Source organism: Diceros bicornis, chromosome 1, assembly GCF_020826845.1.
Source record: "Diceros bicornis minor isolate mBicDic1 chromosome 1, mDicBic1.mat.cur, whole genome shotgun sequence".
Taxonomy (NCBI): Eukaryota; Metazoa; Chordata; class Mammalia; order Perissodactyla; family Rhinocerotidae; genus Diceros; species Diceros bicornis.
This window is the reverse complement of record NC_080740.1, coordinates 8,106,849-8,123,127: the sequence shown is the minus strand read 5'-3', so window position 1 is coordinate 8,123,127 and position 16,279 is coordinate 8,106,849. Positions and strand designations below refer to the sequence as shown.

The 16,279-nt window shown below is 37.6% G+C and overlaps 1 protein-coding gene across 1 annotated transcript in view; it reads right to left on the bottom strand.

Annotated features, from left to right (window-relative positions):
* Window positions 1–5,969: 5,969 nt before the first annotated feature.
* JMY (junction mediating and regulatory protein, p53 cofactor) overlaps window positions 5,970–16,279 on the bottom strand; it is a 99,997-nt gene continuing 89,687 nt past the window's right edge. Inside the window, exons 10-11 of the mRNA XM_058568160.1 lie at window positions 15,913–16,223; window positions 5,970–11,911 (exon numbers count right to left, since the gene is read on the bottom strand). Coding sequence (XP_058424143.1) covers window positions 15,916–16,223 — 308 coding nt within the window. The 3' untranslated portion in view covers window positions 5,970–11,911; window positions 15,913–15,915. The remainder of the gene's footprint in view (window positions 11,912–15,912; window positions 16,224–16,279) is intronic.

Genomic DNA, 16,279 nt, shown 5'->3' with positions numbered 1-16,279 from the left:
ATTTGGATTATTTTGGTTGTTGGCTATTATGATGAATGCTGCTATAAGCATTCTTGCATGTCTCTTGATTCAAGCATATACGTATTTCAGCTGGGTCACAGGGTAAGCATATATCCAACGTTTGTGGATAATGCCTAGCCATTTTCCAAAACAGTTGTACTGTTCATGCTACCCACCAGTAGGGTATGAAAGTTCTTGTTTTCTAAATCCTTGACAACACTCGAAATTTTCAATCTTTTAAATTTTAACCATTCTTGAGGGTATAACGCTATCTCATTTTGGTTTTAATTACGTTCTCCTTGTTATTAATGAGGTAGACTATTTTTTTGTATGCACACTGGTGATTTGAATTTATGAATTGCCTACTCAAGTCTCATGTTCATTTTTCTACTGCATTGTCTGTCTTCTTTTCATTGATTTATCAGTGTTTTTAGACAATGTTAACTTTTATAAATTTAAATTTTAATTGTTTGATACTAGTTACAGGCATACCTCAGAGATATTGAGAGCTCAGTTCCAGACCACCACAATAAAACAAATATTGCAATAAAGTGAATCACATGAATTTTTTGGTTTACCAGTGTATATAAGTTATGTTTACACTATAGTGTAGTCTATTAAATGTGCAATAGCATTATGTCTAAGAAAACAATGTACATACCTCAATTAAAAAATAATTCATTGCTAAAAAATGCTAACCATGATCTGAATCTTTAGTGAATCATCATCTTTTTGCTGGTAGAGGCTCTTTTGTAAAAAATGCAATATTTGTGAAGCGCAATAAAATGCCCCTTGTGTGGCAGAGTCATGCCAACCAGATAATCCATCAGCTCCCTCTACACGTGACTGCCACACAAGGTATGCCTGTATACAGAAATTCTGCTGACATGCAAATATTGAATTTTATCAAGCAATTCTTACTAAAACTCTTAATTCTAGTATTTATCTATAGATAGTTTTGGATTTTCTACATACATAACCATAATATCTGCCAAAAATGTCACTTTTTCTTTCTTTCCAATCCTTTACCTTTTCTTGCTTAAGTGCCATGTTAGCACCTCTGATACAATGGAGAAAGTCAGTGGTGATGGGGGCATCGTTGTCTTCTGTATGATCTCAAAGGAGGCTCCCCTGTCTTGCAGTGCATGAGACCTGTCCGTTTGCCACGAGAGAAGGGAAAGATTGGAGCAGTTTTTATGGACTTTTCACTGCTTCAGGCTGACAGTGACACACATTACTGCTTCTTCTATTTCATTGGATAGAACTAGTTATATGGCTCCTCTGACTGCAAGGGTACTAGCAAATGTAGAGGGAGTTGATGGATTATCTGGTTAGCATGACTCTGCCACACAAGGGGCTGACAGAGGATAACAGGGGGACCTACTCAAGGAAGAGGGGGAAGTCCTCCATGAGGACATGACATCTCAGTTGAAACCTTAAGGATGATGTGTTAGTTTCCTAGGACTGCCGTAACAACATACCACAGACGGGGTGGCTTAAACAAGAGAAATTTATTGTCTCACAGTTTAGGATGTCAGAAGTCCCAAATCAAGGTGTTGGCAGGGTTGGTATCTTCTGAGGACAGGGAGGAAAGCATCTGTCCAGGCCTCTCTCCTTGGCTTGTAGACAGCCATTTTCTACTTGTCTCTTCACATCATTTTCCCTCTACACATGTCTATATCCAAATTTCCCCATTTTTAAAAGATACCAGTCATACTGGCTTAGGGCCAAGCCTTATGACCTCACCTTAACTTCATTGTCTCTGTAAAGACCCTATCTCCAAATAAGGACACATTCTGAGGGTTAAGATCTCAACACACAGATGTTGAAGGGACACAGAGAAGTTGGTGATTTCAAAAGAAAGGGAGGGAGGAGAACAGTTCTAGGAAGAGGACAATTTGTGCATAGGTCTAAGGTCAGAAAGAGATTATGTCTGTGGCTAGAGCTCAGCAAACCATGGGGTTGAAAGGAAGGGCCAAATCACATCCAGCCTTGTAGTCCAGGGGAAGGAGATTTGAGATCTTATTCTAACTGCAATAGAAAGCAACTGGAGGGTTTCCTGCGGGGAAAGACATGATCTCACCACTTTGTGGGTGGAGAATAAGTTGCAGGAGACAAGAGTGGCAGTGGAAAGATCAGTTAGGAGGCGACTGCAATAGTCTAGTTGAGAGACGAAGGTGGTCTGGACCAGAGGGTGGTAAGGGACAGAGAAAGCAGTGGATATATGCCAGATGTGAATTGGAGTTAGGCTCAACAGGACGTGTTGGAGAACTGGATGAGGAGGGTGAGGGTGAAAAGGGCAGCAAGGATAACTTCCAGGTTCTGAATTGCAGAACTGGATAAACTGTGAAAGCTGGGTAAAACCGGGACGGGTTGGGTTCATGTGTTGCTGGGGTGGGGGTCCAGGGAACCATTTTGGACATGTTATATTTGAGATATGTATGAGGTATCCAGATGAAGAGATCACTAGGAGCTGAATACGTACAGATCTAGTGTTCTAAGAGCTATAGACCAGGGAAAAATTGGGAATCATCACGACACACAGATGTCATTTAGAGCCATGGGAAAGAGTGAGACAAACTAGAAAGAGAGAGAAGAGAGTTATAAAGAAAGTCTAGAAATATTTAGAAATGGATATTTCTTCATCTCAACCATCTACAAAAGCCAAAGATAAAACCATTATGCTTATATATAATGCAGTGAAACCATTGCTGGAGTTGGTGAAATAATATGTCTAGGTGTTGCCTTCTGATGATTCAACTTAATGAAAGATATTCATAATTGACATTAGCAAACCTTTCAGCAAGTGCTGGGCTACAGTAAATTTAGGGTTGCATTTTCTGACCAGTGTACAGAGTTAACATTCTCTTTCAAGAATTGTGGACTTGACCCATATACTTGCCCAGTTGGCCATCCTATTTCTGAAAAGAGGTGGGTCACAAAGTAGCCTATAGGGAAGACCCAATAATTTTTAAAAGGAGATGTGAACTACTGGAACACTTGACCATTTACTCAAAGCAAATCCCAGAGGTTTGAGAGTCTTTCCTTAAGCATGAAAAAGATCATTTTGGCCTAAAACATTTATGGGATGTTGTTGCCAACTGGACTACTTCCACCACAGAAGCATAGTGTGGCTTTTGCATAATGTAATTTTGAGAAGACTATGTCACGATATGCCCATGACGGCTACAGATGGTAACTTTCTTCCCCTCTTCTTACTCCTCTCCAAGTCACTGAATGGTGTTAATTTATTCTTCTAGCTTAAAATATATATTTACATGCTGTAGAATATCTGCAAAATAAAGAAAATTCAGAGTACAGTTTCTTATTCTAAATCTTTCTTAAGAAGTTTTAGGAATAACTATTTGATTGACTCCTGGTAGACTTCATTTTCTTTGCATTGAAAAATAGCTACAAACAACATAAGGTTTCTTGTAGTTTGCCATCTCCCATCATCTTTGATTACACAAAACATCTGTTGATGGAGGGAGTCCAGTACCCCTGGGGTAACTTTTTAATTGTTCTTGGTAGTAGATTATTCTGACAGAAATTGGCCAGGAGGTTTAACTATTTACGGCTTTTCCTCAAAAAACATTATTATACTCAAGAGTTGCAATGACTTGATAAAAGCATTATTTAATATTATTTCCATATGAAAGGGCTCCAGATGACCAAGGAGATACAGCAAGACACTGAGGGCTGAAAGAACTCAGACTGGCCGCAGTCACTGGGAAAGTTCTAGGTCGTAAGCATGTGGAGAGAAATTAATTGCTGAGGCTGAGTAAGAGCACCTGCAGCTTTGAGATGTCACTGAAGTGAGACAAGTAATTGTCTAGGCATATCTAGCAATATATGTTCCTAGGAGTCTCCTTGCAAAAACTATGTCATGGGGAATAAGGTTCGTAACCTACACTACGTATTAGCCTATGTTGAGCCCAAAGCACTTCAAAGGAATTTGCTATAACTCATTCACATCTTAGGGTAAGTTGCCTCTGAAGAGGTTTGAACTTAATACCCTTTTTTCTGTAACTGACTTTATTTGAAGTCACATCTTGATGACTTTGATACTTTTGTTTTTTTCCTTCTTGAACATTTTTACTGATCAAGAGTTTCTCTAGCACCTCTCCACACAGGAGACTCAGGTCTAGTTTTAACCCGGAATGAAGAGCTCTTCTCAAGACCATCTCAACTGAAAGCTGAGCACTAGTTGGACCTTATAGGGTAAAGCTGAAGATGCTGTGGGGATAATGGAGGGGTTTTAAAGCAAAGCTCTCTGCCACTTAGGAGTTGTCACCTTGGATAATTTAGTATCTAACCCCTTTTCTTGTGCTTCAAGTGATTGATAACATTTGTAGAACTGTGAAGATTAAATGAGATTTTGTAATTCTTCCTTTCACATTTTAACTTTCTTACTCCCCTACTTTCAATGTTCTGATTAAGAATGTTGAGACACAGGGAGGGTTAGACACATATTGCCCAGTCTTTCCAACTCAACGCTCAATGGATGGAAATTCAGATGGTGTCAAGATAAGGAAGAGACGCATTTTAGACAGACCCATGTGCAGGTAGAAAGGCATGAGATGAGTATGTAAAATGGAGATTTGGGGTCAAGGCTTGGAAAGGAGACCAAAGGCTGCCCACAGAAAGCCTTGTAGCATTGTTCCATGTTTTCCTTAGCCAGCGTGGAGGGAGGAAGTCCAGGACTCTACTGAATGTACTACAAGGCCTGACCATCAGAATTAGGGACAGGGAGGAACTTGAGATCAGACAGATGCTTAATGGCTTGAGTATATGGAGTCATTCACAGCAACAGCCAAGAGCAGATGGAGGAGGCAGGAGTGAAAGAAAGCAGTAGGCGGTAGCTGTGATTAGAGGATGGTCCCATATGAACTCTGTCAGAGAATTAACGGGTCATCAGTCTGTTAGAGTTTAAGCAGTTGACAAATAGCCTAGTTCAGAGATAGATGACAGCACACAACTGGTGAGCAAGAGGATCTTGTGAATGGGCAAGATTATTAGTGGAGAGATCTGGAGAAAATGTCAAAAGTGAAGAACAAAGTTTCTGGTGAGCAACAAAGTTGTGGGGTCTCTGGAAAGGGTATCCATGTAATAACTTGGCAGAGGGACAGAGTGCTTAGGAAATACAGTTAAACTTCGTTTTCAATCAGTAACTGTCAGAATGTGATGGAATGTTGGTATTCTTGCACCAAAGAATTTTAAACCTTTCCCAAACAGCTTCCTGTAGCAAAGAATTCATGAGGTTTTCAACCAGCCTATGAACTCAGCAAGGTCAGGATGAATGACAGAGTCACAAAGGACTAAGGAATTCTAGTCAGGCCTAGATTTCCAGGAGAGATTCCCACCTGTCTTAGTAAAGATGGCTAATCCAACGAAACGTTACCCAGTAAGCCCATCCCAAGCCAACCGCACCATGATTTTCACAAGGGTGAACCAGGTACTAGGATTCTTCTGAAGTACTATGAAGTACTATGCAGGGTAGAGATGGAAACTGGAGCCCTTTCTCAGGCTGGGCGGCATCTGGGACCCAAGTCCTAGCATGCCTCTTATGTGCAGGGGCTGCAGCAATTCAGCATCAGGTGGGGACATCTGCCCGGCTCTCGTTAAGCTCGTCCTATGTTTCAGTAGAAAGCCAATAATCTCCCCCAATTTAGATGATCACAAACTGACTGCTAAAATGACAGGCACTTAAAGACCTTCCAATTTTGGAGGTCAACATTTCCAAACTATGTCGACAGTTACATGGACACGAATAAGGCTGTTACTAGCACAAGTAAAGTTGCCATTCAAACACTTCAATACAAACAGTGATTGGGAAGAGACAAAAGTACAGGGGTGGATAGTTTCTGAATCCTGCTCAACATGTTATAACAAATGCACAACTTGCTATGTTCCTTCTATTTGAAATGAAATGACAGTATCACCACCAATGCTATTTTAAACAAACAAAATGAGGTTAACTCAATAAATATCTTTTATTAAAGAAAAAAGGAATACCGTTAAGCACCAAAACTGTACGTTGTTACATTGCATGTACAAGAGAAAGGTGATTGCAATACTTGGTGTACAAGTACTTAACTCTGAAGTCATGAGTGTAAAAAACATGAAATACAAAGCAATACAATAATTACAATGCAGAAAAGTTGCACTAAAGAGCAAAAGGCAACAGTCAAAACAATTGGAGATTTCATAGTATTGCTATAAATGCTTGCTTAGTTTTTTCTTTGTACTTTTAATACTTTAGAATGTTAATTGAGCATATTAAGTATTGTAAATTTGCACAAATTGGCATTTACAATACACTGTGCCCACTGTCCAATTAATGTCTCGGTGTGAAAGCCATCCTTACAAGCCAAGCACAGTGTACTAGTGTTTTGCTTCTACCAATATAATATTGCACAAAGCTAGTAAATGGTGAATCAGTTTGCCATTAAAAGTTGCATTTAACCAGAAAGGCTAAAAACGTCCGTTTCATCAGCCCTAATGGGCTTTATTATTCATGCAAAATGATCTGTAGCCTTTGATGTTTCATAAACTATATATTATGGTCTCACACTTGGCAAGACATACAGTACAATGAGAAATTCAATGAGACAGTTGGGATTCTGTCCAAGTCAAAGAATTCAGAAGTCACTGTATGGGTTGTATTGTCTACCCCTCTTGGTTCATGAAGGGAAAATGCCATCTTGTGATTATAGAGACTTCTTCAAACCAATATAATTAGAACTGGGAAAAGCTGGAGTAACTTGTTACACTCTTTGATAGTTTACCATAGAACATGCAAGTTAAAAAAAAAAAAACAAAACTTCCCGTGTTAAAATTGAACTCTAAAACCAACACCCATACCTTCTGTATACATCTAAAGATCACTTTCCATGGTCTTTCCTTTCCACCCCTAACTCCCCAAATTGAGCCACTCTTAGTTATACCTGACTTTAAAAAAAAAACAAACTTTCCCCTAACCCTCAAAACAAATGACTACTTTGAGATTCAGTGTGAAACAACACTGATAAAATATTTAATATGTCAACCTCAGAGGTATTTTCTGTACATGCACCTTACAGTGGCATAATAAATATGTCTGGAGAAGGGGAGAAACGTTTATAAATTTGGAATGCAATCAACTAACTTCCTCAAATACCAAGCTGTACATTTACCCTGGGAAAAAAAGAAAATTTTAGAATGAACATATCTAAAATAACTCAATGGGCAAACATTTCACATACACACACAGACACACACACACACACACAGAATCTAGACTCCCTCTGACCTTTAAAAAAACCTCTGTTTACATACATGATAGTTTAGGCAGCAATATAAACTCATTTTGTAGGAAAAACTTTTAAATTAGACTATATTTACAGGATAAAAAATACCATTGCATCATTTTACAAAGCTTCATCAAGCAGAGACTCTTCTTTATGTGCTTTAACTATAAGAGCGCTCTGCAGCAGTTCAGAAGTAACTACTGAATGGTTCAGTAGCTTGAAATAAATGCAACATGCTCCAAAAGTAAGGTGCTTCTACTTTCTTACCTCTCTTCCATCTGAAATAGATCTTGTTGGTCAATCCTCTAACACTAAGCATAGTTCTTCTTTTATGCTAAGCAATAAAAGGGAAATAAAATCTGTTTAAAATGCACATTTAATTTTATATTATCATTTAAATTCAGTGCAAGAATTAGGCAAAATTTGTTAAGGTTTCTGCTTTCACTATCAAATGGCTGCATGTTAACAATGCGTCTGCCATGGTTTTTAAATGTTTTACAGTTGTTCAAAAAGATTTTTTACAAATAACCTAGTAAAGTATATAAAATTTCAACTCCCTGATAAGGCCTTTAAGGACCCATGAGTACTTTACAGGTTGGTATCTGATGTTGAGTGCATAATAATTAAATTATAAGGGGAAAAAACACCTTCTATTTAGTGAAAAAAAACTTTCCTTAGGCTAAAAGCATTGACTTAAATTTATACACACACTCAATGAATGTAATTAAAAAATAGAGTCTCAGGCAATGTATAAAGTTAAATTATATTAATTGTACACTGGTCCCATTCCAAACAGAGAGGATGCTGCCCATTAATTTTTGTTCCACTGATATAACAAGTTTTAATTCTTAGTGTCTGCTATGGCGAAAGTATGCTTTACGATTGAACACATTTTATGACATCAAGTGGTCATGCCATATGCTACCATGTATTGCTACATACTGCAGCTTTGTAGAAACAAGGATTTTTTTTTCCCTCATTATACAGAGTACATGAAAGTGCTGAAAATTTTCTGTGGTTTCATGTAATGAGAAAAGCCCCAGATTCCCACCGTGGAAATGCTACTCCTGGATCAACTGTTACAGCTGTGACTCAGAGTCTTCTTAAAAACGCATTTGACAGAAATGTTTCAGTTCCACAATGAAGAAGGAAGGAATGATTGTTTTCATGCTGCTCACAAACTCAGTAGGCCTATAAAATATACATCAAGTAAGCAAGACAACTGCTGATCTTTTAAAAATCCTGTTTAGCCAGGCCTTTCCTCACACCACTACGCTACAGTACCATTAGGATTTTTAAATCATTAGGAATACCTTTTCTACACATGCCACACTGGTTATATATACATAATTTTGGTTGCATTAGTAAGAGAAATACTTAAAATTGACATTCAAGTGAGCAGTAACATTAACCTCAAAACATCCCCAAGTCATCATCTGTTTCCCTATTTTAAATATATTGCTGTTGAAACTAGATTGGTAAATTCTGACTTGACTCAGCATAAGCAAGCAGTTGTTTGTGGATTCTTAATACAGAAATGACACATTAACAGAAATATAACTGTCAAATATTTTAAACCATATAAATAGTACAGGCAAGTTTGGAACTTGAAACACAATCACCTGTAAGTACCATCATAACTAAATATATACAAATTTAATAGTAAGGCCGAAGATGCTCCTTTTATTAGGGACAAGGGGAAAAAAAGAAAATTTAATCATGTTTACATATAATTTTTGTTGGGTTCTGAAACTTCTTTAAAATTAACATGAGATGGGGCTGCCTTGGTGGCTCAGTGGTTAAGTGCGCACAGTCCGCTGCGGCAGCCCGGGGTTCGCAGGTTTGGACCCCGGGCGTGCACTGACGCACCGCTTGTCAAGCCATGCTGTGGTGGCGTCCCATATAAAGTAGAGGAAGAGAGGGACGGATGTTAGCCCAGGGCCAATCTTCCTCGGTGAAAAAATAAATAAATAAAAAAGAGGACTGGCATCAGATGTTGGCTCAGGGCTAATCTTCCTCAAAAAAAAAAAAAATTAACATGAGGATTCAGTTGGTAATCTCACTTTGATGGACAAGTGGACTACAGTTACTTGAAATTTTAATATTATTTATGAGAACTGCAAAGTTGATGACCTGCAGTTAAAGTGTAACTTTACGGAAGTAGGAACCTGAATCTTGAGGAAGGGCAGTGGGGGTGTTGGAGACTGCTATTTACCAGAGAAGGAGCACAGCGGCTGCTAATGAGGCTTTGCTTTAAACCACTCACTTTCAAGCGTGAAATAACCTTCATGGAGTGCTACAACGGGATGTGCTTAGGGCTGTCGATGCACCCTACAAGGGTTCACAGGCGTCTGTACACCCTCCGGTATTTGCTAGAGACTTATTACAACACAGCTTAGGAAGACAGATCACAGGAATCTTGTATAAGTGAGCATGTCTTTTAATGGAATCCCAGCTGTAACACTAAATAGTTAGCAACTCCCTCTCAACATATGCAAGTTCCAGTGCCTCTGCTGTTAATTTAACACTAGATCCTCCTGTATTTTTCTAAATGTCAATGAATGAAAACAAACAAAAAAACAAAACAACTTATGTAATGAACAAGTATCCAAAGGCATAAAATTGATACATGATTTTCTTAAGGTTTGCAAATTTGCTAAAAAGATTTTTTCAAATGTATTAACAATCAAACCAATCATTCTTTGGGTTAAAAGGAATGCTTCAATGCTTTACTGAAGGTGTATAGCAAAAAAACCTACCCCTGCCCTCATCATGGGATGAAGGTTTCTAATCTTCCCAGACAAGATGTGGGAATAATGCTAGAATGAAACCAATGTATTGTGAAAATGCTGTGCAAAAAAGCTCCTAGTCTCATCAATAAACATATTACCAACATTTAAGAAGTAAGATTTTGTTTTATATAACCTGTTGCCAGAAAATTTTCCCCATAATTATTTTAAAGGAAATAACATTTTAAAGCGATAAAGGTGTGAATATTTCTTTTTTCTCCAGGAACACCAATTCATATACATTGGAGGGCTTTCACTCTGGGACTGCTTTCTGGGTCTAGGCCAGAGAATTGCCTCATAAGAAATAAAGTTCTTTTTGGTACTTCAGTCCTTAACTCCTTTCAGATCAAGGCCAACATCTGTCTTAAGCAGAATTACACTCCACAGCATAATGTAAACTGAGTCCAACATATCTACCTTCATTCAAGCCCACAACAGTCCTGCTGAGAATTCATAATGTCTCCATTCCTATAAATGGAGACATTTATAGGACTCCTTTAGGACTCCATTACAGCAAAATCAGCACCTAGAGCTACACACATATGTTTAAACATTTAGTGACAATAACAAAGGCTCTCTCCCAAAATTCCACTCAAAGCATGTGAAGACAGTGAAATGCCAGCTGAGGAGGCTTTTCTGCCTGTCTACTTTCTGTATACAGTCACGTGCCACATAATAATGTTTGGTTGACAAAAGACCGCATATATGACGGTGGTCCCATAAGATTAGTACCACACAGCCTAAGTGTGTAGTAGGCTATACCATCTAGGTTTGTGTAAGTACAGGCTATGATGTTCACATAATGACGAAATGGCCTAAAGACACATTTCTCAGAATGCATACCCGTCATTAACTGCCACATGACTGTATTTGTAGAGCACACTTTTTTCACTGTGGAGCATAAAAATAAAACTTAAAACGGTGCATGTTAAAAAGACTCAAGATCTGCATCCCTATTATTGAAGCCTGATTTTTGATTCTCAATAGGAAAGTCATGTTGAGTTATAGTCATCAAGCAATAGGTTCAAACAAAAAGACTAAAGATAATTTGAAAAATTATCAAATTACAAAGTATTGCTTCTCATAAAGCTGCACATAGAATTCAAACTATTATAAATTCACAATTATGAAGAGCAAAGCATGGAAATTTTTACTTCAAAATCTTACAAAGTGTAAGAGTGTGGTCTTCTAAAAATATGCCATGTTAAATGTATCGTGTTGTGGTAAACACATTAATAGGTGTATCTCCATGGTTATGTATCTTTTCAGATGTTGTTGAACATCTTTATGAAAATTCCTTTGGAGATGAGTAATGTGGAAATTGTCAGTGCATTTCCATCTGATTTTCTTTCAATTCTTGTCATATAGCTATCGTGATAAATTTCTTTTTCAGAGTGTCGAACTACTTATATAAGCTGATATGGAAGAAGCTCTGTATTTTCAAGCAGATGACTATTCAGTGCACTGAAAGGTGGATTTCAAAGCAGTCTCGATACAGCTCACAGTAGCTCTCTGTCAACCCAGTGTTCTTCCAACTCATAGCAACCCCTAGTTTTACTGGCCACTACACGGACGTGAATGGGTGGACAGGAGGGGAAGGCCTTTCTTCACTGCAGTCAGGAACACTGCGCATCTAAACTCACGTTAACCACCATCTACCGGAATGATGGGAGCAGTGACAGCTTGCCAATTGTGCTTCCTTTTTCACACCACTGAGCCAATACACTGGATCTAATGGAATCCAACTGTGAGCCAAGTGCTTAAAATTTTGTTTTCCAAAAGAATAAGAACCAATCTTCAACTGTAGGCATCTTTTTCTTTCTGTTGGGTCACCTGTTTACAAACAAAATAATACAGTGTATTACAAAAAAGACAACCTGTGAAAGGTACTGTGTATATATGCTTCCTCATACCCTTTGCAATATCCAGGACAAACACTGATGGTTTTTTCTTATAAGTGGCCATTTATAGATAGTGTACAGGAGACATGTTTTTTAAAAAAAGAATATGCTTGTATTCCTAAAGCAATAAAAACGAAAACAAAAATAATCTGAATATGGATTTTGAACACTGCTAAAAAGGTTGTATGTTAGATTCACTTTCCCTTTATTCCTTTTTGCTCTAACATGTTATGTCAAAACTATATACTAAAAAGGAAAATACAACCTAAAATATTTGCCTCATAAAATGCTAGTATAACAACTATGAAATGGTATCTGTAAAATTCACTAGAGACTGAGGTTTTTGTTATACTGATATTTAGAGGACAGGATTAGTACTGGTCTTTAAATGGATGCTTTACCAGGACTTTCTAAAATTCAAAATAGTTGTGTTTGAGATCTATGAGCTTACCCACATCACATCACATATATAAAAACTAATTTGTCAGATAAAAGCTGACATGCATTATCTAATACTGTTGCTACATGTGGCTGTTGAGCACTTGAAATGTGGCTAGTGTGGCTGAGAAAGTGAATTTTTAATTTGATTTAAATTAAAATCTGGAGCAATATAAAATATCTGTCCATTAAATACAATTTTACTGTTTCCATAGGACATTTCACTTTAACCACTGAATACTTATTAGCATCCAAATTGAGACGGGCTACTAGTAAGTGTAAAACAAACACTGCATTTTCAAGACTCAGTACAAAAAAAGTATAAACTACACTGTGAATTTTTTATATTGATAACATGTTGAAAGATACTATTTTGGATATATTGTGTAAAATAAAGTATTACCAAAATCTATTTCACCTGTTCCTTTTAACTTCTTTTAATGTGACTATTAGAACTTTTAAAATTACATCTGTGGCTCATATTGTATTTCTACTGTACAGCATCATTATAGTTACTTCATAAGTTTAAGAAGGATCCTGGAGGAAACAAATTAGAAACTCCAGTTTATATAATTACATGTATTTCCTTATGCTTAGAAATCCCCTTCAAGGAAACTATTACCTATGGCTATCTCTGGGAATAGTTTTTAGAGGAGGATGAGGCAGAACACGGACCTTCTTTTTTTTTTTTTTTTTTTAGTGAGGAAGATTGGCTCTGACCTACCATCTGTGCCAATCTTCCTCTACTTTATACATGGGATGCCGCCACAGCATGGCCCGATGAGTGGCCCGTAGGTCTATGCCTGGGATCCGAACCTACAAACCCTGGGGTGCCGAAGCAGAGCGCATGAACCCAACCACTACATACCACTGGGCCAGCCCTGGACCTTCACTTTTTATTTCACAAAGTTTTGAGAAATCAGCTCTTCAAAAAAACGTATGTGATTACATTAATGATTTAAAATCTAAAAGAAAGAAACAGATTAATAATAGCCAATACAAATTATAGCCTTTTTAGTCAACTGTAGAGAAGTACCTGAAATTTCAGGGCCTTTAAAAATGATTTCCCAAGCCACACATACAGCAGAGATACACAGCTCCTTGGTCACTGCCTGCTCAACTAGTGGGGATTTCAACTACAGCCATGCACCAGGTAATGACCTTTTGGTCAACGACAGACCTCATATACTATGGTGGTTCCATAAGATTAGTAACATATAGCCCAGGTGTGTAGTAGGTTATACCATCTAGGTTTGTGTAAGTACACTCTATGATGTTCGCAAAACAACCAAGTCACCTAACAACACATTTCTCAGAACATATCCCCGTTGTTAAGTGACATATAACGATAGTCTATGGTTTGTTTCTGGTGCAGGATACACTCAGTCTTAAAAGTGACTTTGCAGACATCCAAGCTCACATTTTCTGGGAGTATTTCATTGTTTCTCTCAACATTATACTACATACACCACCCATAAATAATCAGCCAAAAAAAGAAAAGTTTTAGGCAATTTTCAAAGTGGTATTCCTCATGGACCATTTTCTTAACATCTGATATATGGCTAAATTAGCAGCCAAAAGCTATAAATAACATCCCAGCCACTTGCATATACAAAATGCTGTTGCAATATCTATGTTTTGGGCAGGATCTGGTGGGATGAGAGAACACAAACAGGGATGGGCTGGCCTGAGCAGCTGCTGGTGGGTCATGTACCCTGGCTGGGTCACTGCAGGCAGGGATAACGAAAGGACTAAACAACGATTTATGTGAAGGCCCAGCTGCGGGATTAACCACTCAGCACTAAGATGCTAGTTTTAGGCACAGGCTTAGCAGCTCGCTGAGAAGTGACAAGCAAAAGGAGACAAGGCAATAGGTAACAAGCACTGTAAAGTGGGAGACAATTCAGTGTGGAAAAGATTCCCAATCAGACACATCTGCGTCCCCAGACACATTCACACACTGAGTAGACACACTAATATCTTTACACTCCCCTATAAAGCATAGTGTACATATGTACAAATGCAAATAGTTTACAATTATTTTGGGATTCAAAAACACTAAGTCATACAAAGTAAGTGATAATTAGGGCCTCTATAAATAACAAGAAAAAAAGATACCAACAGTCCAAGACCCATGGCAGGACAGTGGTACTATCCACTGTTGGCTGAAGCACATTAAAGGTAACACAACCATGTATCAAGAGCAATGTGATTTTTCACCCTTTTTGTTAAGCCACTGACTGCTGCATATGCTGATGGGAGGGGCGGGGCTGGCAGTGTAGCAGAGGAACATTTTCCTAATATACCATGCCTAGAAGGAACAGGTAAAATTGCTTTTAGTAATATTTTATTTGATATATCCAAAATAGCATCTTTTGACATATAATCAATATAAAAAATTAATGACATAGTTTACATTTTTTTTTTTTTGTATGAAGTCTCCCAAATCCAGACGTATGCCTGCATATACATCAGATCTCCTCAGTCAGAATCCTTGGGAGTGAAGGCCAGGATCTTCATTTTTAATCAGCTCCCCAGGTAATTCTTATGATCAGGCACTTTTAAGAATTACTGTGATAATGAATAAGTTTATTATTCCTTTACTTACTCCCTCCAGGACTAGAGTCTTCCCCGTTTTGGGGAATGGTGTGAAGCCCACAGAAACATATTTCATCAAGAGAGCATAATAATAAAATATATTTGTATATTTTATATTTTGCACACATTGTAACATTTCAGTTATGATCATTATTATCAATCCTATATCCTATTTAATCTATAGCATGTGTTATCTTTACCGATTCTATATATTTAGCATAATTTGTGCCACATTATCATCAGCTTATTAAAATGTAGTGGAGTACAACTCTCTATTACCTTAGGAAAATGCCAAATGTGTAACCAATACCCACAGAGGTACTCAATAAGATATGTATACAATTTTTATATATTTATTATGTTAGCTGCAATTTTATCTAGACAAGGCAGTAACTACGGTAAGCCTTAAAATGATAAACTTTAGTTTTAAAGGCTTAGAAAGCTAAATAATAAAACAATACAACAATCTTTCCAGACTGATCTTAAAAAAGTCCTTTGTGGGCAGCTAATGAGACATCAAAATTCAATATGCATTTTAACAGTTTGTAACTGAAATAGTCAGAAAAAGCCTTTCTTGTTTTTTAAAGCTAGAATAAGACCATGCCTCTACTAGAATAAGACCATCCTCTTTACTTGGGATATAGCTGTACTGCAGAAATTTTTAATGAGCAGGATATAAAAAACATAGCATTTACATAGCAACATCTTTAGAAATTTCTTCTCTGTTAAGTTCCTTGAAACTACAGAAGAAAAACTTGAAGTTTACAAATGTATGATCCATGCTATAATTAATTGAGCTGAATAATAAATAATAAGCCTCAGACTCAAAACAGAACAGACTTCATCACCCACTATAAAAGCTGTATCACTGAAAGCTACCAAATAAAGACCATTTACTTGTTAGTTTTCCCAGTCTGTGCAAGGCAAAGCCTCCTCTTCATCCTCTGACTCAGGGGATGCTTCTTTAATTCTTCTCAGAGCTTCATGGATGCTCCGTGTTAGAGGGTCTGTGTCGGGCAGAAGCGTGAAGGATTCTCTTAAAACTTCCTTCTGTACCTTCTTCAATTTTACCCCTTTCCTTATTTGTGCCAAGATATTATTACTATCATCTTCATCAGGAAAAGGAGGCAGAGTTCGCTGTTCAACCTTTTTCAGATGAAAACTACCACGCTTCAAGGAAGCTAGCACCTCATCCATGGGTGAGCTCACTTTAGAAAACGAAAGAGAACAATTATAGTTAGGATAACACTTCAAGTCAAACTGT